Here is a 23,734-nt window from a genome sequence, read left to right on the forward strand (position 1 = left end):
ACAGATGACTTTCTCAGGACCTAACAAAAAAGGGGTCACAACAATCATCATCACCCAGCTAATAAAGTCTTCAAAAACAAGAAAAAAAAGCTGTCGAAGGAATAGTTACAGCCGCTGAGTTAATGGGGGCATAGAATGATTCTTCTCAGAGTAAAAATGAGAGCTTGTTTCCCTCCATAGAGCAGAACCATTTAACTAGGTTAGCCGTGAGAGCAGTTTATCAGCCACATAGGCCTGGCAGGCAAGGGGGACTGTAAAGACTGCCAGCCTGGCATTCGGAAGAGATTTTGACCAACAAACTGCTTTTCACTCAAATTCAACAATACAGCAAGTTCTGTTAATTTAGGATAATTGTTTGAAGCACAGGAACTGATAAGTGTCCAGCCTTCCTTCTCCCGAGTCAGCAAAAAAAAAAATCAAACTTCTCAGGCAGAAATACATACAGTTTGATGGGGTGGAGAGGGGGAGAGATTGCTGTATCAGTCCCATTTTTAATAGCCTCTTAAAATAATCAATATCTGGAATATCCAGTTTAAGCTTCTCTTGCACAAAAAAAATATTAGAATTTGACAAGAGTTCTAATTTTGTTTTCATCTTGCTTCAATACACTTTCCTATCTCTGACAGGTTAAAATACATGAAGTTCCAACAGACAAGTGAAAGTTTTTCCAACTAAACATTCATCCTCTATATTTAGCACTAAATATTAGATTAAATTAAAAGAGCATTTTTCTCCATGCTAATTCTTAAGAGTCAGCTCATGAAAGTTGGAGGCTCAGGATTTATTTCTACAGATTTCCAGACTTTGACCATTAAGATATGAAAAAATCCTGCAGCCCAACAGTTCAGTATTGTGCTGTCCTGTACCATAGGCTTTGGTCACAGCATAGTTTTGGTTCTTGTGCAACTAGGCAGTGTTAAACAAGCCCCACCACCACTCCCAGCTCTAACCAATGTAGATAGTTAGAACAATCTATAACATGGAAACCACTACACATAAACACCTTAAAAAATGAAGTCTGCTTAAAAAAGGGTAGTAAAGCCATACTGGCGGAGAGTACTAAGTAAATTAATATATTATCCTAGTTTCACTAGACAAGCTGCGTTTGAAGATAAGAAAAAAACAACAGTAGGCAGAGATTCAAGGAAAGCTAAGCATTTTAACTTTTGGGCTAGAAATCCTTATAAACCCCAACAATATAATAGATTCAATGTAACATCTTAGACTTTAGACCTTACAAAACATAAGTATACAAGAAAACATTAACTCCAGAAGTGACCTGCAGGAAAAAGGAGTTTTATTTTTTGTTTCTTGGCTGCATGAGTTGATACAGATTCTCAGATGACAACAATTTATTTGGAACTATATTGTCAAAGGAACACTGTGCTTGGAGAATCATAATCAAAGTTGATAATAACAACAACAATAATAGTAACGTCACCGCCACCACAAGAAAAGAATCATGCAGGGAGAGAAGCCCAAAGTGAAGGTAACAGTAAAAGAATGAAAATCTTGCAGAAATATTCCCAGCAATAAAGCATCAAACTTAACCTTAACAATTCAAAGCTTAACAATTCAAAGCTTAAAGAGGTATGGGTTATGGGCAACACGGTGTACTGAAGCATGATAGAAAGATACTTGCATTTGTTTTGCGTCAGTCAAACTGAAACAGCACCAAGCACCACACTGGCTGAATTAAGGGAAAATCACATTGCACAGCTTCCAGTGCCACCACAGTTTGCTTGCCTCCAGCACCCAAGCCAAGATACATAGGTTAGGTTAGGCTACCTCAGCATTACTAAGGTATACTGCAGCCTGCAAAGTAGGCAATTCTTCACACTTGCAAGAATGATTGGTACAGCCAAGTATTACACTGTTATTATCAAAGAGAAATAAAATGAAGTAAGATCAACCTTTTTCTCCTCTCACAAATGCAAAGAGAAGCGTCAGATTCTATATGTCACATGCTTTCAGTTAGATAGTGGCAAGGTCCTTGTTTGGACAGGCACTTCACTTGCATACGCCAGGAAGCTCAGCTATTTCCATGAGTCTTTTCAGCTGTGGATCTAGTTACTATATAAATCCTTATGAACTCAGCACTAAACTCAATGCCCCCTTTGAAAAGCTCAGCTTTAATGACATCTACAGCAGCGAGAAGGCTTGTTTAATAAAATTATGAGATCTGACATGAGGAGAGGAGAACACCACTTCCCTATGCAGCTCTTTGACATAATTGTGTTACCTGCAAATCAAAAGCAAAACAGAAGCCAAACCTGCTACAATGGCACCAGTCTAATTCTCAAAAAAGCCTAGCAGCATCCACTAAGCTTTCTGTAGTCCTTCCTAACCCCACTATTAATCCCCAGCAAAATCCTTGATTAAAAGAAAGCCTTTTGTGCTACATAAGCATGCATAAAGCACTGGATTTTGCTGGTGTTCCAATAGCTCAACCTAATTCCTCCAGTTAAAAAAAAAAAAAAAAAAAAGTTCTCCAGTTTTGTCTCCCCTTCCGAGTCTGAACTCAAATTACAGCAATAAGCTTAGCCTAGCTGTTATTCATGCTTTTACCAGAACAAACTTTAACACACTGGATTCTGCCTGCCCAAGACCATATAATATTGTCCCTGCACCAGACCCTACCTTGTCCCTGCAAAAAACTAAGCTGGAGTTCTTGAAATCATAGGTTATGTTTCTATTTGCAAATTTAGCAGTGGCTGGGCACACATGAGTTTACTAGAATGTAATCATCTACACTATAAAAGTGTTGTAACAGCTCTTCTGCTCTCACAAACACTTCCTAGAAATGGTTCAGGAGTTAGGATGTACCAAGCACAGCTTCCAGAGGCAACCTGCAGCCATTTTACCATAGAGGCTCAGAGCACAGATGGGGATCATCCTGTGCCTCTCAACTTTAAAGCCAAAGGGGACATTCAGCTTACACTTGTACAGATCCAATCTTAGCATCTCATAGACTTACTTCACCTACCAATGCATCCATGGCTGTTGCAACAGGCTGGAGAGCCTTTCCTGAAGGTAACAATGAAACTTAATCTGTTGCACTTTCCATACCCTATTCCAGTGGGTCATATAAAATCTACCAATAAACTTAACTTTTCAACCTCTCCCGTGTCCTAAACCATAACCTTAATCCTCATCCTAGCCTTAAAGAAACCTCAGTAAAATTTATTTAATACAGAATACACTCTGGCATTAAAGGATGCAGAGATACACCAAGACCTTTAACCTGTCTTATCCAAACTATCTCCAGTCCCAATCTGAATCCCAGTTTAAGCACAACTCAGTTACCCACACACGAAGCAGTACAGACTGGAGGTCTACCAGATGTGTCGACACTCAGACCTCATGAAAGCTTTGATCTTGCAGGATTTAGCTCTACACCTACCTCTTCAAGCCTTCTTTCCCAGAACACTAATCCTACCCACAGGCTGAACAGTCACCTGGTAACCGCACTGTCAGCAAAATGAACAGCAAGGGGCAGAACTTGACCAGAAGCATCCTTCAAACTATGCCAATGGGCCTTTTCCTACTCAGGTCCTAACCCGATCTCTTGCCATATAGCATTAATTCAAATTCAGCTTGGTAACAGAGCTACCCCTGTATCATTCAGTCTTGCCAGTACTAATCCATAGCCCAGTCACATGTTCCTCACATAGCAGCCAGCAAGAAAATAAGATCTTCAACTCATCTTGTCTCAAAACTGTCTTGAAACATAACCCCAGCCAAAAGCATGGTCTAGTGACATTAAAATAAAAATAGGAAAGCTTTTTTGCCCATTTTGCTAATTAATATGTCAGAGCTCATAAAGAAAGACTCATCAGCTCTTCTCCAGCACTACATCATCTGAAAGAGCTGTGTCAGCAGAGACCTCAGCAGACAGTCAATATATACTGAAAGTGTTCTAAGCAGTAAATCAGAACACAAAAAAAGAATTTCAGAAAAAAAAAAAAAAGCTGCAAAGAACTCCGTACTCGATTTCAGTATTTGATATAAATCAGGTTATATTTGATGCACAACAGTCTTGCCCTTCCTTATAAAGGGTATGCTCCTAGCTGTTCTGGAATCACTTTTCTAAAAAGCTAAGAGTTCATGGAAAAACTGAGCTAAAGTTTGCTGATTTTTCATCTTTGTGAATTTTCAGGGATCTTCTCTGCTTTAAGATATCTGCTTTAAGGAGACCATCACTGGTTTCCTTCTCATTCTCATTGTTGGAATTGAGTTTAGGGAATGGGGACACACCATTGCTGGGCACACAGGAAGCTTACAGAGGACAAAATCCTCCTTAGAGGATGTAGAGAGGATGCCTTACAGACACACACACTCTGAACTCTGGTCTTTTCCAGAAAGATGCAGCCTACTCGGCCCAATACAGCACTCCATTTTGCCAATGGTATTGTGGAAAACATTGGCAACACTAAGAACACCTGTAAGCACAGGAGGAGTCTTCCATCCGGCAGGATGAAGGACAGGCCAGCTACGAGAACCAGAATGCACAGATATATTTCTGTGAGGGTGAAATACAGGAACAAGTCTCCAGCCACCTTCCCATAGAACATGCTTACAAGCTCAGGATGTGTCCCAACGTGCTTCTAAAAATCAAATCTACTTTTTAAGAAAAAACCCCCCAAAAAATAGAACTGCTATTTGTGGGTGCAATATATAAAAAGACAGAAAGATGGGGCTACAGCTACAGATCCTTCTAATGCCTTGGTCTTCTGCAGAACTGTGATAACGCTTTTTGAAATGAATACATGCTACTAACTCTTGCTGCTGCTCAGTAACATGTAATATGCGAGTGATACAGTAGCTATACCAAAAGCTGAGACTAAATGCTTGAAGAGCCACTGCCCCAGAAGGAATAGAAAGGATATTTCCCTAGAGAGAATTACTCAACTGCGTATTTCATAGAACAAGTCGTGTTGAAGGAGAGAAAGGATAATTGCATTGATTGTTAGTAGGTGATAATTAATTCTGTAGAGAAATACGTTTAATTTCCTGAAGTCTAGAATAGGATGGAAGCTCTTCGTTCTATAATGAGAAAATAACGGTGTTTTGCTCCCAGCAGAAGAATGTCTTCCTCAGCATGTTCTTAAAAAAGGTACCTATAGCTATAGGAAGGCAGCACAATGAGCGATGCTAAAACAAGAGTTCTGTGATGTGACTGGATGCTGGCAAGATGCATATATTACATATATTTCCAAAAAAACATACCGTAAAAAGGGACCAGAGAAAAACAACTCCATGTTCTTGAACAAACCTTTAAAATAAATATCTGAATGGAACAATGAGAAAGCTGAAACCGCAGCTTGATTTCTCTTTATGAAGGGTTAGGAAATGGAACATAGAGAAGGGAGAAACATTCAACAGTAATTGAACAGTATTTAAAGTGGACAGAACCGAGAAAAATCATACACACTCCAACCTTCTCAGAAGTTAGCTAGCTCCTTTTATTCTGAAGGGGAAAAAAATTAATAACCTGTAGGATCTTTGTATCTATTCCTTAGGTGATCTGTTGACCGCTGGTTTTAGTCTATGAAAAAAGATCTTAGGTACATGTAAGAGGTCTATGAAGGATAAGTAAAGCAAACAAGCCAAAGTTCAATAAGCATGGGTCCACATTTTCATATAAAATTTGTAGGTGTCTTCAAATAGAAAAATGTTCAAAGCCATGGTTTTAAAGAATCTGGAGAAGTATGCAGAAGAAAGATCAAATGCTGCTAACAGTGATATTATAAAGCTTAATGTACCTATAACAACTGATTGCCAAAGAGTTATGATCTCACCAGGTTTCCTTCCAGTATTCTTTGATAGCAGTGAATTCCACTGATCTTTGGAAAACTGCATGATGTTGCAATGTTTGTAGTAATTTTTCTGCACAGAAAAAAGCTCAGGGGCAACACCCCTAGCTTCTTCAAGTTGACAACATCATTTCTTTGAAGCTTTCACATTCCCAAAACAAAAAGTTGAAAGAATTTTTTCTCCCCAGGAGTGATAATGTTACAAGACATATGAACTACCCCTTGATTCAGAAAGAGAATCCAAGAAGTTCACAGACTTCGGAAAGATGCCAGAAAAATTTAAAAAGAATTTGTCTACTAAGTTCAGGAAAAGGTCTTCAGATAAGGAAAATCCACACCAGAGAACTAAAGAAGGACACCCAGTTGCACAGAGAAGGAATACCATAAACAATCAGGAATCTCATAGTTGACCTTCCTTTACATGAATTCAGCTTTTTAGTTCTCTCAAAGGAGTGGAAAAAGGCAATGTGCAATCCTGCTACAAAGGGGCAGCCTGAAACTTCAGGGTTTTCTAACATCAGAATAAATTGCTCAATAACTTGAGTTTTCTAGAAAGTTTAAGGTTTCTTATGTCAGCTTATCCACGGATTGTGAAAAATTACAATCTTATGTGACATTTCCTTGAAAGTTCTTATAATACAAGAACTGTAAGTTGTACAGTACCATTGTGTGGTTTGCAGAACTTAATAAGTAGGTACAGTAATGACAGCAGTATGGACTAATTTTTTTTATTACTATGGCCTGAAAAGTTTAAGAAAAACACAATTATTTCTACTGCACAAGCACAATGAAAGGAAAAGCTTTGACATGTTTTTTTTAATCTGTAGAATTTTTTTTAGTGTTATCTTCAATATGCCTGGTAATGGAAGTGGAACTCAGAGCAAGGAGAAAAAGCAAGAAATATTTGTATTTTTCAAAATGTACATCACTTAAATCTCCGCACTCCAAAAGACACATTGCACTTGCCCTTACTTGAAAGGGCATCATCTTCAGTTTACAACACCTGCACCAAAAAAAAAGTTACAGCTCTTCCTGCAAATGACTCCGCTACATACACTGCCTGGCAAAGAACAATCCCTAATTCATCACTGTACAACTTGAATTCAGTGCATACAAAGTAATGCCTTAATTTGCAACTCTTTTAGTCACCACAGTATCCGTAAGCTGATTTCATTTACTGCCCACACTACTTCGAAGTTGCTGACTTTTCCTCCAAAATAGGAGAACAGCTTACCCGATTTGTGTCCGGCCAACAAACCAACTTTGCTTTCATCTGCCACTGGAGGAATAAAAGAAAAGATACAAAGATCAGAAACGTATTTAAATTCACAAGCCTTTGAAATACTGTCAAATTATTTCAGACACATAGAATCCCAAATCTTTAAATTATAATTGTTTGTAAAAAGCCTTTTTTAACCTAATCCACCTGGGGTGCTTCAAAGCCCAAATATCTGAATCAAAGCCCACTGAAACCAATAAAAGGACTACCAGCAGTCCTTGTGGGTTACAGATCAGGACCTCAGCACCTACACACTCAAAACTGAGTTGTCAGAAGAGCAATTGCATTTGTAAATAACTCATCTTGCCAGACAAATCACAGGGCATAGGAGAGTTGTAACATTTTCAGATCAAAGACCTGAATTGCTAAAAAGAATCCAGATGTGGAAACCCTCCCATCTGCAAGACATCTCACTGACTCACAGGACACTCTGCAGACAATGAGGTCTCCCAAAACCTGATCTTTTGGAAGGCTTATGCTTTTTTCTATGTTATGATTTATTTTATTTTATCTGTAAATCGTACCTTTGCAGTATTTCACAACATCTTACAAAGAAAGATGTTTACAGTAGCAACAGTTTGCCGACAGACTAGTGGAGGAGCAATTTCTGAATGTAACAAAAATTGTAATTTTTCTTCAGTAACTGTACTTCAGTTTATTATCATATATCTCAAGAAACTAATTAAAATACTTTCCCAGAGGGCTGAGGGGAAGAACCAATCACCATTTCTTAAAATGAATTCTATGCAAAGAAAAAGTGCTAATGTAATGTTAGGGATGATAAAATAAGCACAGGAAATGAATGTTAGGGTTGAAAGCTTATCCTTCAACTCTGCCTGCCCAAGCACTCCCTTACATTATGCCTTAAAACGTGATATCTTCAGATGATAAAATAAATTGTCAAGTCATACCAAAAATACTATAAATGGGAACTTACACAAGCTTTGCATAGTGGTCACCATAAAAAGTTTGCATACAGGGTTATCTGTGGTGATACAGGAATGTGCTATTTTCTACCCAGGAAAGAGCAGTGCAGTAGTTACTGACATTTAGGAGCTACTACTGGAAAAATAAGCACAATAAATATTGCCTCCCGACTTCACTTTTAGGGAAGCTTTTCCCCCCCAAAACCCACCGTCAGATTCAGGACCGGGATTCAGAACTAGAATCATGAATCCACAACTGACCATTGTATCTCTTCTCTACCTTTGTAATCTGATTGTCATCTGATTATAAGTAAAATTGACGTAGTGCAGTTTTGTTGTGGGACATAGATGCTAATAAAGTAAGACTAATACTGTTTGCAGCTTTATGCAGAGATGCTGCAATACAAAACAGCTAGCCCAAACTAAAAGTGCAACCAAAATTCAAGGCAGTTCTGTACTGCTTGTCCTTTAAGCTTTCTTCTATGTTTTTCTAGTCCCTGGAAACGATAATTATATACCTCCTTGCTATGCACTTTGATCCTATAAGACAAAATGACTGGATACTGATTTGCTGTAAGGATAGCTCAAACTCCTTTTCCTCCTCCCTCCCCCTAAATTTACCTCTAAACAGAACAACCATGGAAAACTTTAGTCCCAAAGGTTAGTGTTTTGACAAGTTATGATTGTGTGAAAACAAGGGATTATAATGGAAACTGATTTGCAACCTTAATTGTAGCAGTCACTAATGGCAACCACTATAATATATGATAATTACTTGGAGTAGGTTATGTTACCGTACATAGGAGCTTTAAAAAAAAAATAGATACCAAGGTTCACAGCATTTTTTTAAAACTATGCTGATGATTTGGTTTGCCTGAAACTAAGTTTTACATTATTAAAAGGGATAAATCCATTTAACTTAATCATACTTTAGACACCGGCTTCACACACAAAAATTAGATTTTAACACTGGAGGGAAAAAAAGGAAGAATAAAATGATTAGAAAATGAAAAATAATCTTACCAGACTACAAGGTTAGCATTATGAGTTTAAGCACACACACACAAAAATTGGGAAATGCAAAAATTAAAGTTTTATATCAAAGTTTGAGCAAAATATGTGTGCCCCTCCACAGGGTAATTTTCATTTCACGGGATATTATGCTTAGGCAGTGACTTCTAGGCTGGCCATCTTTCATTAGACTGAACAGAAGCGGCACAGACAAGTCCATTGGATGAGAATCCCATTCCTTCCCTTGTTTCCTCTGGGAACAAGGAGGAGACAACAGAAAAGAAGGAAAAGGCTAATGGGAGATAAATACTTTGTAGTTGAAAACTTTTTTTCATTTAGAAGGTAATAAGATGTCCCGTTCCACAAAAGAGCATTTGAAAACACTGCTCTGCATGACGTTAAAAATTCACGCAATCATTCAGTTATGACAAAAATAGTATTTCTCTGGCTACCTTCCTTGGCTTTTGAAAAAAGCAAGAGCTAAGTGGAAATTTCTTTTCTATGATTCTCCTAGTGTTGGCCTATCTTTGCAGAAAGGCACCAGAAAGATTTTAAACAGGGAAAAAGACTGTCTACGCTTAAAACTCAAGTGAAAAAAAATTCTTACTATTTTTATATTGCAACATCCAAAAGTAATTACATTGCAACTAACTATGAAAAATTTCAGCTCAAGAGGATCACACTTGGGAATGTGCAGTGCCAGACAGGAATATATCAGGAAAACATTTGTAACAAAATTTCAACTGTAATGATTTTTATGAGGACACTAGAAATACTATATGTTCTTGAGCTAGAATTGTTAAATGCAAAACATATCAAAAAAATGAAACCAGCTAATCTGGGGACTGTAAACACAAAACCCAAAACAAAAATCTGGGAAGGATCAGTGCAAGGGAGTAAATACATTCACAAAGAAGAAGAAACTTCTCTTTAACTTGTAAATCAAACAAATACTTCACATTCTGAAATGTCCCTGGAACTCCAGGGCATGTTAGTTCACAAAGTTATTAATGTTTGTCAGTATAAAACACATAGCGTTTTCACCACAGAAGCCAGTTAGGTATTCATTGTCAGTACTCAAAGTAATTGCTGAGATACAAGTGACAGAAGTTCTACAGCTAGTTAATAAAAGCAGGGACATTTGGGAGACTAGCAAGACCACAGATTATGAAAGATGGAATATTACTAAAACAAGCAAATCTTCCCAGCCGATAGCAAACAACTGATACTTTTTTTTTTTTTTTAAACTATGCCAACAACCACAACAAACAGTAAAAAAACCCGAACCCTCTATGCTGTGAATAACCAGATGTATTAGGATTTCCTATGGTAATGTTCTGGAGTGCTGTTTTGCTTTAAGAAAATAAGTAGTATCGTTCAGCAACAGTAAAAGCCCCCAACAATGTATCCACGTCCTTCCAATCCAACCTTATGATTGCCATTTCTGTGCCCTACTCAAGATAACCATTTTATTTCAATTGCATGATTTTCAATCGCTTAGTGTACAAGCAGCCTTCTATATTGCCTCAGAAAGTTTGCATCAAAATACAGCCCAGGATCACTTAAAGGTCAACAAACTACCTCCCAGCTATGGTTTAGGAAAGCACAAATCAATGCTGCTGGCAATTGTGATAACCAATTTCCCTCCTTTTGCCCAGTTCAATCACTGTACCATCATATTATTTTTCCCCAAAACAAGGAATTACTACTATTCACAAGATACAGGGTACTACTATTTAACTTAGTGCCTCTTTTCTGAAGGATCAGTTTTGCACATTGACTAAGAGCTACTTAAAATCTTCTGAACATGTGAAAGTTACTTGTATTTCTGGACAAACTAACACATACCTTTGAAGACCAGCTGCAGTTCTGCACTCAGAAAAGAAGCAAACAAGGATTAAAATTCCAGTTAATGGGAAATAATAAGAAAGACTGAAACATCAAAAAATTTCCTGGAAAACAAATTTCCTGATACCTTTATTAGTCTATAGGAAGCCCAATATAAAATTTCTTATTATACTTAATCAATTAACAAGGGCTGTATTCCCCAACCACATATACAAATGATACTTCCACGCTTTTTAGACTCCATCAGTTTCCAAACACATGAAAATAAAGCAAAGGTACAAACTGGTCACTGTTTTTTCTGATGAACTGTATCCTTACCCAGCCCTTTCATCATAATGAAGGCACTGCATCATCAATTAATTTTAGTCAATGATAGTGTCAATGACATAATTCTCCTGCCATTTTTATTTTCTTGGTGAAGCGTTTCCCCATCTAGGAGCAGCATAAATCACTCAGAGAAAATTGTGCCAAATGTTGGCTCACAACCACCAGTTAGAAAATGCTGCTTGCTGTTCTCGGTTTGCCCTGTAGTACTGCGTACAAAGACCACAGGCTTTTATGTTAAAATCTACAGGAGCAATAAAACGTGTGTACGAGGAAGGGTAAACTTGCACTGTCTTAAAATATTTTCCTTCAATAATTCCGCCTCCTCCCCTCTCTAGTGACAGTGAAACTTCACATAAGGGCCCCATCTCTCCTGTTCTGGGGTCACCTGGTTATCCACCAGCTACTCATTCTTGAAGGATTACGAGTCCTTGATAGACTCCTGTTCACTTCAATGTTGAAAAGCAGTGAGACTAGCAAAAAGCTTGCACAAGGGCCCAGGATAAATTATACTTATGTGGTAAAAAAGGTAAACCTTTTCCAAAATGGCATCTAACACAACATTTGGGATGCCCTGTTCAGCACATTCAAAGACAGGAATAAATCACACTCAAACCAAGATTCTGGATTCTTTTTCTCACCTGCACAGGGTTTTCTCTAATTAGATTTTTCAGACCAATTTTGTTAGAACTGATTTAATACTTCAATTCAATTGTATTCAGAGAAGGTCCCCAAGGGATACATCTTGTGTACCAGCACACGAGAATGAAAATACCTAAGCTTGCATTCACTGTTACTACTACTTGTTGTTGAAGAACCAGCAGTACAGTTGATGCTGTCCACTAGACACATTTACCTTTAAATGGAAGGTTTTCTCCTTGCAGAAAATATTGTTTTACAATTTCCCACCCAGTGTGATATAAAGTTCTTCACTTTCTTCTAGTGGCTACTAGACTACTCATTCTTAAAAGGCTACACTGCTAATTGCAGCCATCACGGCTTCTTTTACACTTTTGTTGTCTTGTCTAATCCTGCCTCACCTCTGTTCCAGAGAAACTGTACCAGGTTAAAACTGATCCAACTCCCCCGCTACACATCTGCCACATGTCATTAACACTTCTTCCAAACTCCTAGGGTTAAACCACAAGTTCCTAATCTAATCTGTCATTCACTGGTTGAAAACATTGATAGAGAACAGATTTACGATAAAGTGTAGGGAACAGATTTATAATAAAGTGTTCTTAAAAGTTACTTCATTATCATCTGTACTTTCTTTCTCATGGTAGCTATAAATTAACTTAGTTGCTATTTTCTCCCCCTAACACTTTAATAATCTAAGTGCATTAACAGATCAACTCACTTTAAACTTACACTAAAGCAGCGTAAGAAACTACCACCTCAACCGTGTGTTACCATTTTCTCAGCTCTGTCACCATCGCAGCTCATACGATGCTCCCAGTCTGCTCCACAGCAACCTTCCCTGAATCTTAGATTTCTACAAAACCAGGCCAAAAAGTTGATATTCCCTCCTGCCCACTTCTGCCTTTATGCCACAGCTCACCTTCCCCTCAATTGCATTGATGCAGATTTGGTGTAAAACTGAGTAGCAGAATTGACCTTGTTAAAAGCCTTTCTTTTCATACAGAATAAACCTAATTTCAGTCACATTTCAACTCAATTCACACTGTCCCTATCACTTAATAAATTATTTTGTTTCATTCCCTACTTATAGATCTTACAAACAGAAATTTGGAAGTAATTTAAACTAGGAAAACTATGTTGTGTTCATTTCTACAAAATTTATTCTGTAGAGTAGCCTCCGAAAATATACATTTAATCTGACAGTACTAGGAAGTTACTCATGACATCAGCTAGAATAATTTCAAAATCTCTCTTGGCCCTTGATCCCAAAGGCAATCACAGCCATAAGCAATATAGTTTTTTCTAAACCCATGACATTTTTCTTTTTGAAAAGTCTTTCTCTTCAAGAGATGATTTGTTAAATTACTGTTATAAGCCAGTAACATTGAAGTGTCTGTTAGAATTCTGAGTCACCTTCTTCTCCATTTCCTCATTAATGTTCTAATGAACCTAACTGGCTCCTAAATGCAGTTCTGAAGTTGGTTTCAACTCAAAGCAACCTGACAAATGTGTTCCATACACACAACATGGTTAACAAAATACTGATTTTAAAATACCAAACCACTTTTTGTCCCACTAATACCATAGCCCTCACCAGGGACCTCCCAAAATGTATCCTTTTAATTGTATCTGAATCAAAACATTGTTTAAGTTGAAGAGTAATCTCCATTAGCTCTGCCTGGTCCTCATTTGGTTACATTTTGAGATATCTATTTCAATATCCAAAATTACACTCAGAATAATCTGGTTCAGAGCAAACCACAAAGTACTTAATAGCTAGTGGCATCTTGACTGCATTTTCCACATCCTTCTGGATGTGAAACACTGGTTTCTCTTTGTTTTGAGGTGTTTTAAAAGTATGAACTGTAATCGAATGCATCCCTTCACTAACAAAGGAATTAGCATGTAGTTAAATATTGCCTTCCTTGCAGAATACTCCATACCTTACATCTTGCATATTCACTTGCTAATTATTCCTAAATACATAATAAGTTGGCCGATATCTTTAACAAATATGCCCCAAGGTTAAGGGACTGTGAGTATGTCTAATCATGTTTTAGCAAATAATATTTCACTTGCATTTAAAATTAAGTAAAGGACATTTCCATTTCTTCAGGCTGTAGAGCTTAATCAGTTAAGATCTACGGGTTTTTGCTTTTTATGGGGAAAGGAAGGGGGAGTTGAGCAGTACCTTGGGATAGCGGTCATGGGTTATTATACCAACATCCTCAAATATAAATCTACACAGTACTTTGCCTGAATTGATACACAACAAAATTGCTATATACTCATATGATTCAATTTCATGTTGCTTCAGGTTAAAACAAGACACACTTTCATGTGTTTGAATACAATTCCCACGGCTGTAGTTTTTACAGTACATTTATGCATAGCCTAAATCACTCCTGTGCATAAAGATTTATGGAAAATAAGGGTGTTGGAGATAAATAATAAAACACCTTCTTTCCTTTCTTTTTCTTAGAGCACACTGATTTTCACCTTCCAATACAACATTAAAAAAAAAAATCCATATTGCCATTCATTCTCCACAAAAATTACCTTTTTAATACAGCTAAAAGAAAGAAAAAATGCTACTGAAAAGGGATTCTGATGAATTATTATATAGAAATTCTTCTCTAGACAACTGTGGTAATGTATAGGAAAATGTGTGTGTATAGAAGGTTGTTAAAGGAAAGGGAAAATCATCCTTCCAATGACTTGTATAGAAGCCATTGATTTCTTCTTCACTTTCAGTCTGCCATTAAGTTTCAAAAAAAGCTTACCACTTAAGTGGGAAGGGACAACATGACATTTATTTCTAGCATTTCTGAATTTGTTTTGCTTGTTTTTAACACTATGCTATAAGCACAAGTCCAAACTTGGCACGCAGTCTAAATTTGGTCAGTACAGGCACGCACTCAAAGTCAGACTTCGGTTGGCCCTGCACAAATTCTTGAAATCATAGTATAAAGAGAATCTTTTCTTTGCTAACATATTCAAACCCCATCAACCATAACAAAAAAATTTATGCAACTGAGCGGACATGTCAGGTGCCAGGATCAGTAGAACGAAATTAGTAGCTGTACTCTTTTGTCACCACTAGTTCAAAATAAAAGTAGACAAGGCAAAGAAAACATATACCATAAGACACAGGATACGAACTCTACCAGTGATCCAGAAAGTGCTGTGATTATCTCAACACAGCAGCAGGGAAGAACATTAGGACTTATAGCTGATATGGAACTCATCTGTACGCTATTACTCTGAATGAAGCTGTAAATTTTGACAAGCCTTTGACCACTGCGTAAATGATGGATACTAAAGCAGGGAACCAGTCACCCTGCCTCCACACGCTTTGCACAAGGACATCTCTACATATGAGGCAAGGTTCTGCTCATGCCTGCAAAACCAAAGAAATTATCACAGTACCACTATACTTGCCTTTTTGTATTTTTTTCTTAATTTCTACAACAGTAACTCAGTAACTCACACGTGCCACTGATTTTTATTTTATTTTTTAAAGTAGATTCAAGCAAAAACTAACTCATCTGCAAATAACTTGAGTTCTTCAAAACGCCAACTCCAGACAATGCTACTTTTGGATTCATGCTATTTGTGAATTTAGCAGCTAAGACTTGTGTCAGTTCATACAACTCATGGCACGCACAGGACGGCATAGAGCCCTGCCTAAACAACCAGGCGGCAGTGGTTCGTGCCCTCTGCTCCTGTCCAGCTGTCCAATCACCAATACAGAAATGCACTAAACAAACTAAACCATATCTGCCCTACTGGCAAGTAACCTACAGCTTTTGCTGCATGCGCCAAGTTCCTTTCATTGCAAGATTTGCTCTGAAGAGTGACAATGACAAATTGATGCAACACGTTAGCAGTACTGAACACTTTTTGATCACCTATCCTTATTTCCTGATATTATTCACTGAGGATATTAATTTATAATTATAATAATTATTATTTTGTAAATAGATACGACTGGAAAACAGATTAAGCGCTCAAAGGTTTCCAGGCCTAAAATATATAAAACTGAAAAGATAAACATCAATATTAAATGGGTTTCCATTGTGAATCTATGTAATTATATACTCGTCTTTACTTAACAGATTTGTTTCTTGTGTATACATCAACCCTCATCAAAGCCAGAAAGACCCTTACTATACAATTTCATTAGCTCCCTAATTTAATGAATTTACTATTTTCTCATAAGGTTCACAATTCATAGCAATATCTGGACTCTCGGGTCTTTCGTTTTTAAAATTTTCTGTATCTGCCTTTGATGATGTTGATGCCATTATGTAATCCATGCCTCTGTAATCTTATAATTAGGCAATGGATGCATTATACATGTTTCAAGGTAAAGCAGAATGTCTCATAAATGAATAGCAGTACAGATTTCACATTTATGCCCTGTATTACACCAATTCTGTTGTCTACTGAGTTCATGATGTTATTCTGGTCTAGACACATCCAGGTGATTTCTGGACCTTGTAACCTGAACGGCTGGTTATGTCTTCCCAGATCTGCAGAGACACCTGATTCATAGACAACTTGGTCTAAAAGAAAGAAACTGCATCTAAGTCACATTTTGTAAGGTCTCAGAGCTCTCCTCCTGGACTCCAATTCTGTGATTTTTCTGTTCATCATGTTGGATATCTTTTGGAAGGGACTGGCAGAACTTGAGAACAAAAGAAAAGTAATAAGTGGACAGCGTCCCATGACTACTGGAAAAAGAGGACCTAGCAGTTCTACAAGCATTTTCAGAGAGGGGACACCTCCTCTCTGTTACCAAATCTGCTGCATAGTTCCTCTGTGGTGCTGAACAAATCTTTCTCACACCCTCAGCTCTGGGTCCGGAAGATGAAGACAGCAGCACTCCCCATCTTTTTTTTTTTTTTTTTTTTTTTTTTTTTGTGGCAAACAATGCACTGCAATCAATGATGGGTACACAGCTGCATGTTGGGTCATGACTGCAGTTAAGTAATGAACGAAATATAAAAACAAACTAAGAGAGAACTTTCCTTCCCCAAAAATCCATTTTGGAGTGTGCATTACATGAATGCTCTATTTGGAAGCACAGTTTTATATATCAAATTATTGGGATGTTATTTGCATTAGAAGCACTTTATATTGCAGTTACTTCACTTAAGATTTTCATGTTTCTCTTCCTTTTACCCTTCCAGCCAGAAGCTTCTGCTTAAAATCTTTCAAAAGGTGCAAACTTCACTGCTTGCTAGAGAACAACTGCAAAAGGTCCTAGCTTTCATCATCTTCAGTTTCTTTATTTGTCAAGCTATGTGCAAGCAATTTTGCTTCATCTGTTGTTATTTATATAACACATGATGAGTGCAGTCCTTTCATAGTCCCGCCAGTTCTTTAAATGATTATCTCAGGTAACAGATTTACCTTCACATCACCATATATGAGAAGGCTAAAACATGAGTGCCTCCAACCAGACTGATCATTATCCCATCCCTTTTGGTTTTTTACTTTCGTAGCAGAAGGGGCATTTTCAACAACTACCTTCTACGAGCAACAATTTTTGAAAGATCTTAAAGACATCTTTGTACCCAAATTTTATTTTATTGTTTGCACCCAATTTTATTTCCGTTTTTAACCACTATGATTTAGTGACTCATATACATTCTCAAAGCATTGTTTCTGGGTGTTAAGAGCAGATTGCTTATACAAATTTGAATCTCACAATATAAATGAACACAGACCAGAACAAAAGGAAGTACAAGTTACCTAGTAGTTCTGAATATTCTCTCAAGCACACTCCCATTGCCTAATTTTACATTGGTGCTTGTGAGCATTCTTTCTAGTGACTTCTGTGCGACCTGTAAGTAAACCTTTCTAAAAGAAGACTCAGTAAAATTGAACCTTATTTTTTTCTAGTACACTACATAGAATATACGTTTTGACTCAAGTCTGTAAACTCATTCTTTTGTTGAGGAGCATTTCCATTCTTAAAAAAAAAAATACCTAATGCATTACTCTTCATCAAAATGGTGGAACAGAACTGCAAAAGGACAAATTTCTGGTCTGGTCATGCAGTGGCTTTAAAATTCTGCGTTAAAAACTCCCCTAAATGAATTCTTATCCATTCTTATCCTGCATTAATAACTGTTTGACTTTCCTTAAACTCCATTAGAGGAGTACACACACGTTATGTTACATTAAAATATTACATTAAGATGACAATAAAAACCAACAATACAAAAACTAAGACCAATCTAGAGCACTTAAGGAAAAAAAATCAGCACCACCAAAAAGCTACCTTGAAACTATATATGAAATTAATCACCTTCTATAAATGGTGTACAAAACCTGATCCAACAAAACACACAAATCTATGATTAAAGACATCCTAATGATAGGTCTCAAAGTTCTCCACCAGCACTTGAATTTGAAAAAAACAGATAAAGAATGAGTCTCACAAAGAAAAATTAAAAGAAAAAAGAAAAGCTTATTTGGCTTTCTTTGAGGCTTAAGAACTTTGCAAATTTTTCCTTGAACTCTCATTAAAACATGACTCAGTTTTCAACTGCAATAACCCTTCAATCTTCAACCTGCAAATGCTTTCCCAGTATTGAAAGAACCTTTTACTTTCTGCTTCACCCACCCTGCAAGATTTTCTGCACAGCATTGATGGGTGGAGGACCATAACCTTACCATACTTCAAGCATTTATAAAGATCTACTGCAACACTTTGATTGCCTGTGTTTGTCATTGTCAATGAAGAAATAATACAACTTGTCTTAGGAAAGTTAGCCTTTGTAGTTTTGCAATCATTTATATTCTATACGAAAATGACTTTTGTTATTGCCGTTTTGCTATATTTTTTAGACATATAAAACTTGTACAGCAATTCTTTCTGCTCATTTTTACAAACGCTCCCTCTTTTTCTCAGCTAAGATTTCAATACAATGGATAGGATGGCCTTTACGAAAAAAAAACCACAAACCCTTTCTTCAGCTTCAATAAAAAGGGTACTTGCAATTAGATGCTACAGGAGGCAGACCATTGTCCGCATCACTGCGGCTCCTCTGCAGAACTTACTCCCTGATGTTTGTGTTTAAGAAACAAAAGCAAGAAACAGAGATGGTGCAGATGGGCTAAGGCTAAAAAGCTGACCTATATGTCACCCCACCCCTTCTTACCCAGATCCATGCTTTTTGAAGCTTTCAGATTAATTGATTCAGACTGCTTGGCTGGTGTCAAAGATCTGAAGTTGATGTGCTGATCTGTTAAATGCACTGCTGAATTTATGATAGGGCTGCAGGAGCTGGGGGGGAAAAGACATAAAATATTTAGGCACCATTTCAAAACACAAGTGAACTAATTAAAGCATGCACAAATATACACGTGTTTCTTCCCCCAGTTGCTTATAGCCATGCATTTTAAAATCAGTTATTGATCCTCAAGTTTCTTTTCTGAGACTTAAACACCTCCAGTCACTTGTTTTTCATCACGGATGCAAATATAAATGTAAATGCTTAGTGATCGTTACTTTTAAACAATTCATATTTTATTTAGCAGAAGAAAAGAGGAACATACCAGTGCCTGCTAATTTTTTTTTTTTGTTGTTTTTATTTTGCTAGTTCTATTTAACCACTGCATTTCCAAATAACATGCTACAGAAAGTTGGAAAACTACTGCCAATGTACCTGGCTCAATTCTACTTCCTCTGCTAATACAAAGTTACTTTACAGCCTTGCACTACTTCTGCCAAGGCTGGAGCCTGGAGGTCTTATGGAGGGTGCCACAACACACTGAAGAATTGCAAGGTATTGTGGTTTGGGTTCTGGTTTTGTTTTTTTAATTATTTTACTTCAAGTTAGGCAAATATCTAAACATTTCAAAATTCCACCTGAGTGAAACTCAAAGTAACTTTCACCTGTGAGGAATGAAAACACTTCACTGCAATGCATCTGAAATCTTCTGTGTCTCTTTTCAATTAGAAACACAATTTTTTTTTAATACTCTAAAACCAAAAAGCAGTTCCAAAATTAAAAACATTTATTTCCAAACTGTTCAATCAAAGGTTTGGTTTTACAGTGTCAAAACACTTTCCCTAGTTTTTTGCTGAAACACCATTTCACTGAAATCAGTGTGACTTGACACAACAATTCAATTTCAACAGAACTGAAGTTCCAAATGGAAAACCAATACAACACTAGAAAAAAGTCAGGGTGGGAGAAAGGGCCTGTAAATTCATCATCATTTTAATACATCATTATCATTTAAGACAATGTTTTTACTCCCAGCTTGTTGAAAAATTAGGAACAGATTCTAGCAAATGACTTCAGTTGAGAATTTAACGCAGAGTTCCACTAGTCTATGTAGACTTTTGTTTGTTTACCATGTCATACATACCTGCCTGGGAGACTAGAAATTATGAAATTACTCTAGTGAAATTACTCTATGTTAGCAAAAAGAAAATAGTTACAAGAGTAACTATTATATGAAGAATTCAAGGTATCCATAATAAAATATATCTACTCTTCGATACTACGTGCAACCAGTCATTTAAAGGGTAGTTTTTAATCACGTCCGCGCACACAAGGACAGAATTATGGCTAAGTTTTTAGTTGAAATGTGCTTTCGTAATATCATTGCAATAAAACAGTTGCATGACTATCATACTGAATACACACAAAAAGAGTAAACAGTGTTCAACACTGAATTTTCAGCATCAGAAGTATGACAGGTTGAAATGATGCTTTGATTTGAATCGTGTGCTACTTGAGACAAAGTATATGCCGTCATGAACTTCAATAAGTTTACACTTTTCTCTGTACTTCCAAACTTCCGTATTTACTAAGGAAATTAAAGCTTGTAGCTGCCATCAAGCACACCAGCCTTTACAAAAGGTATTCTTAAAATATCTGAAAAATCTACCCAATGCATTTACAACTGCTAAAGTGTCCATTATTTTTTCCCCTACACATTTCAATGTTCAAACTTATTGAAGGTTCATTTTGTAACCTCAAGACTGTCTTTGGCTGACATGCTGCATAAGAAGATTCAGTTTCCTATGAACTGAACTTGGCTAGGACTTCTAAAGCTTTAAGAGACTTCAGGCACTGCATCTACACATAGCACCCATTAGTATAGATTTAAAATCACCTTTTTTTAATTGGGATTATGTTTTGGGATTCTTTTTGTTTTACTGAACACATGCTGGGTATCGTGATCCATATATCATGGATAGCAGGCGTACTGCAGCTTATGAACAACCGCAGTAGAACAGAAAAGAACAATGCACTAAATGCTAAAATAACATTCCCAGTTTATATTAAAGGATCACCCAGGTGAATAAAAACAGCAGTACAAATTTTTACAAAATAAAAAGTGATTTTAAAATCAATTAGAACTACTAGCACAACCACTAATGAGCAATTAGGGCTGTAACTATTAAGAGTAGTCAAAGTCCAACCTAGGATTATAATCCTCATTCAGCAGATCCTCACTGGGATGTGGTGGGAGAGGTGGAGGGGTTTCGTTTTCACCATTGCCACGATCAGACACTGGCAACTCTGAAATAAAATTTAAAAAGGGGTTAAATAAGCTGCAGAAACAAGTACATTACCCCAGTTCACTGATCAATGACTGGACTGGAAGGCCTCAAGCAATGGTGAAGTGAGTCACAAATTATTCAAATCCCTAAACTAACTAAACTAGAATTAAAATCACACCAAGCAGAAAATATACCCCTTGGGATTTCCTGAAGAGCTGATTTTCAGATTTGCATATGCATAATTAAAGATAAATATAGGGAAACTTTGTGCTTATAGTGAAGTTGAGTGCAAGGCACAAATTGCTTTACTCCTTTTGAGTGGATTTTCACTTCTACATAGCTGCGTCCTAGCTGATTGTAGGTTCATGCTTTCATTCCCTTTGATGGGGAGCATTTACCACCTTTCATGTACAGAAGAGCACCACATTCTCAGCAAAGAGTTTAGAAGAAGAAAAATTTCTGTTATCCCATGGCAAGAGAAGAAAGAGACATTTCTGAATTACGGTCTTCATTTTCCTACCATTGTGGTAATTCCTTCTTTACCTTTACAAAAGGCATTCAGCTCACACCAGAAAATTACTTTGGACCAAGAAAAACATGAACTTCTCAATTAAACCATTCAGTAGTTTGCTAAGCAACAACACTTACATACCTGCAGTATTTAATATGACTGCTGTGCCTGCAGCATGTAAATTCACCTCTCAATCTAAAGGTCTAATCTTATAAAAAGTCCCTACATTTTTCAATGTAGAACATGTCTTCACCCCTCCAAAACTTAACAGGAAACCTGGACACAATAATTCTTGGGTTTCAATGGCAGGTAAGTGATTTAACAATACTGACATACCACACTTTCATGTGACCTGTTCTGTCTCTTTTTGCACAATTCTGCGTGAAAGTACTAATTGAAGTTGAGAGAAAAAGCGTTTACAAGGAGGGGAGCAAGGCAGACAGCAATAGATTATATTTATTACATAAGAGCACTAAGATAGCTCCCTAAAAGCAAACAAAAAAAAAAAACAACCCAACAAAACCACACTATTAGCTCAAGAATCCTACAAAACTCCTGTTGGCTGGATAGCCTCCTAGAGATCAGAAAGATAAGAAATAGTTCAAACCCTGTATCTCAGGAAAAGTGAGAACGTCATCAGAAGAAATTGAAGGTGAGCAGATGAGGAGAAAAGTTCTAACAAGACCTTAAAAAATATCTATTGCCAGTCTAACACAGAAAACAGATATGCTACCTAACATATATGCACACTGGCTTTCTTGCACTACGATCACATTCTTTCCGCTTGCAATTTAAGGACAGGAAAGAGAGATGAGGAGTAAAGGGCAAGTTCTCACAGTAAAAAGAACTTACAACAAAGGGAAACTTGTACTGTTCAATGTAATTGAATGATCTGAAAGATGAATCAGAAGACGAAAAAATTTACTCATGTAAAAACAGTCAGAATTACCAAAAATAAGCAGACTATGAAGCTCTGCAAAAAGATTGCAGGATATTAAGTAGGAAATGCAGGTGAAATTCCCTGTCAGTGACTGTAAAGCGATATACATGGGAGCAGGGGAAAACTCTTGACACATAAACAAAGGCTATTACTTTAGCAATTACCACTCAGGAACGATACAACAGAAGTGCACTGGATCGTTCTTTGAATATATGCTTAGTGAAGTCAAAAGAAAACAGACATTCAGAGCCTTAAGAAAAGTCCAAACACTCCATCTAGAACTCCGAGTTAGCGGTGTGCCTAGTTTTTAAATAGCATTTAAGGTTTCATTCTTCCTATCTGAAAAAGGATGTAATATAACTCAGAAACGTATTGAACAGGAGCCAAGGGTAGCTGGACACATGTAGAAACACTCCTACCACAAATACGGATGAGGATTCTTTGGTTTAGAGTAAGAAGCAATAAAAGGGGATACAAGAGGAGTCTATGAAATTGTAAAAGCTATGCATAAGGTGAAAAGGATGCTCTCACTGACCGTCTCATACACAGTAACTAGAAGGCACCCAGTGAAACTATCAAGTAGCACATCTAGGACAAACACAAAGTAGTATTTTTTCCTGTGCAATTAAATCATGGAACTCATTGCCATGAGGATGTTTTAGAAACCAAATGTTAAAAAAAATATTAAGAAATGGACTAAGAGTTAGAGAGGTATCAATGGCACAATGGTCCAGACAGAACCTCTGATTTAGGAAATCCCTAAACCACTGACTACCCAAAGTAGAAAACAGATGCCTGATGGAAGCAGGGCAGGGGGGAAATCACACCATACCCTACACTGTGGCTTACAGTCTTTGAGCAGCCTCCAATAGCTGTAGCTGGGAAGACTGAGCATATCATGT

At 37.1% G+C, this 23,734-nt stretch overlaps 1 protein-coding gene across 3 annotated transcripts in view; it reads right to left on the reverse strand.

The window, feature by feature from the left end:
• The window catches only part of PARD3B (par-3 family cell polarity regulator beta), a 443,287-nt gene that overhangs the window by 170,343 nt on the left and 249,210 nt on the right, over positions 1-23,734 (reverse strand). For 2 of the 3 annotated variants that reach the window (XR_012777023.1, XM_075511455.1), the window contains exons 14-16: positions 21,301-21,400; positions 19,022-19,137; positions 7,051-7,095 (exon numbers count right to left, since the gene is read on the reverse strand). Coding sequence is in view for 2 of the 3 variants with exons in the window: in XM_075511455.1 (XP_075367570.1) it covers positions 7,051-7,095; positions 19,022-19,137; positions 21,301-21,400 (261 nt within the window). In the remaining variant the exon portion in view is untranslated. The remainder of the gene's footprint in view (positions 1-7,050; positions 7,096-19,021; positions 19,138-21,300; positions 21,401-23,734) is intronic. The other variant, XM_075511456.1, reaches the window with a different exon arrangement.

This window comes from Mycteria americana, chromosome 9 (assembly GCF_035582795.1).
Source record: "Mycteria americana isolate JAX WOST 10 ecotype Jacksonville Zoo and Gardens chromosome 9, USCA_MyAme_1.0, whole genome shotgun sequence".
NCBI classification, from domain to species: Eukaryota; Metazoa; Chordata; class Aves; order Ciconiiformes; family Ciconiidae; genus Mycteria; species Mycteria americana.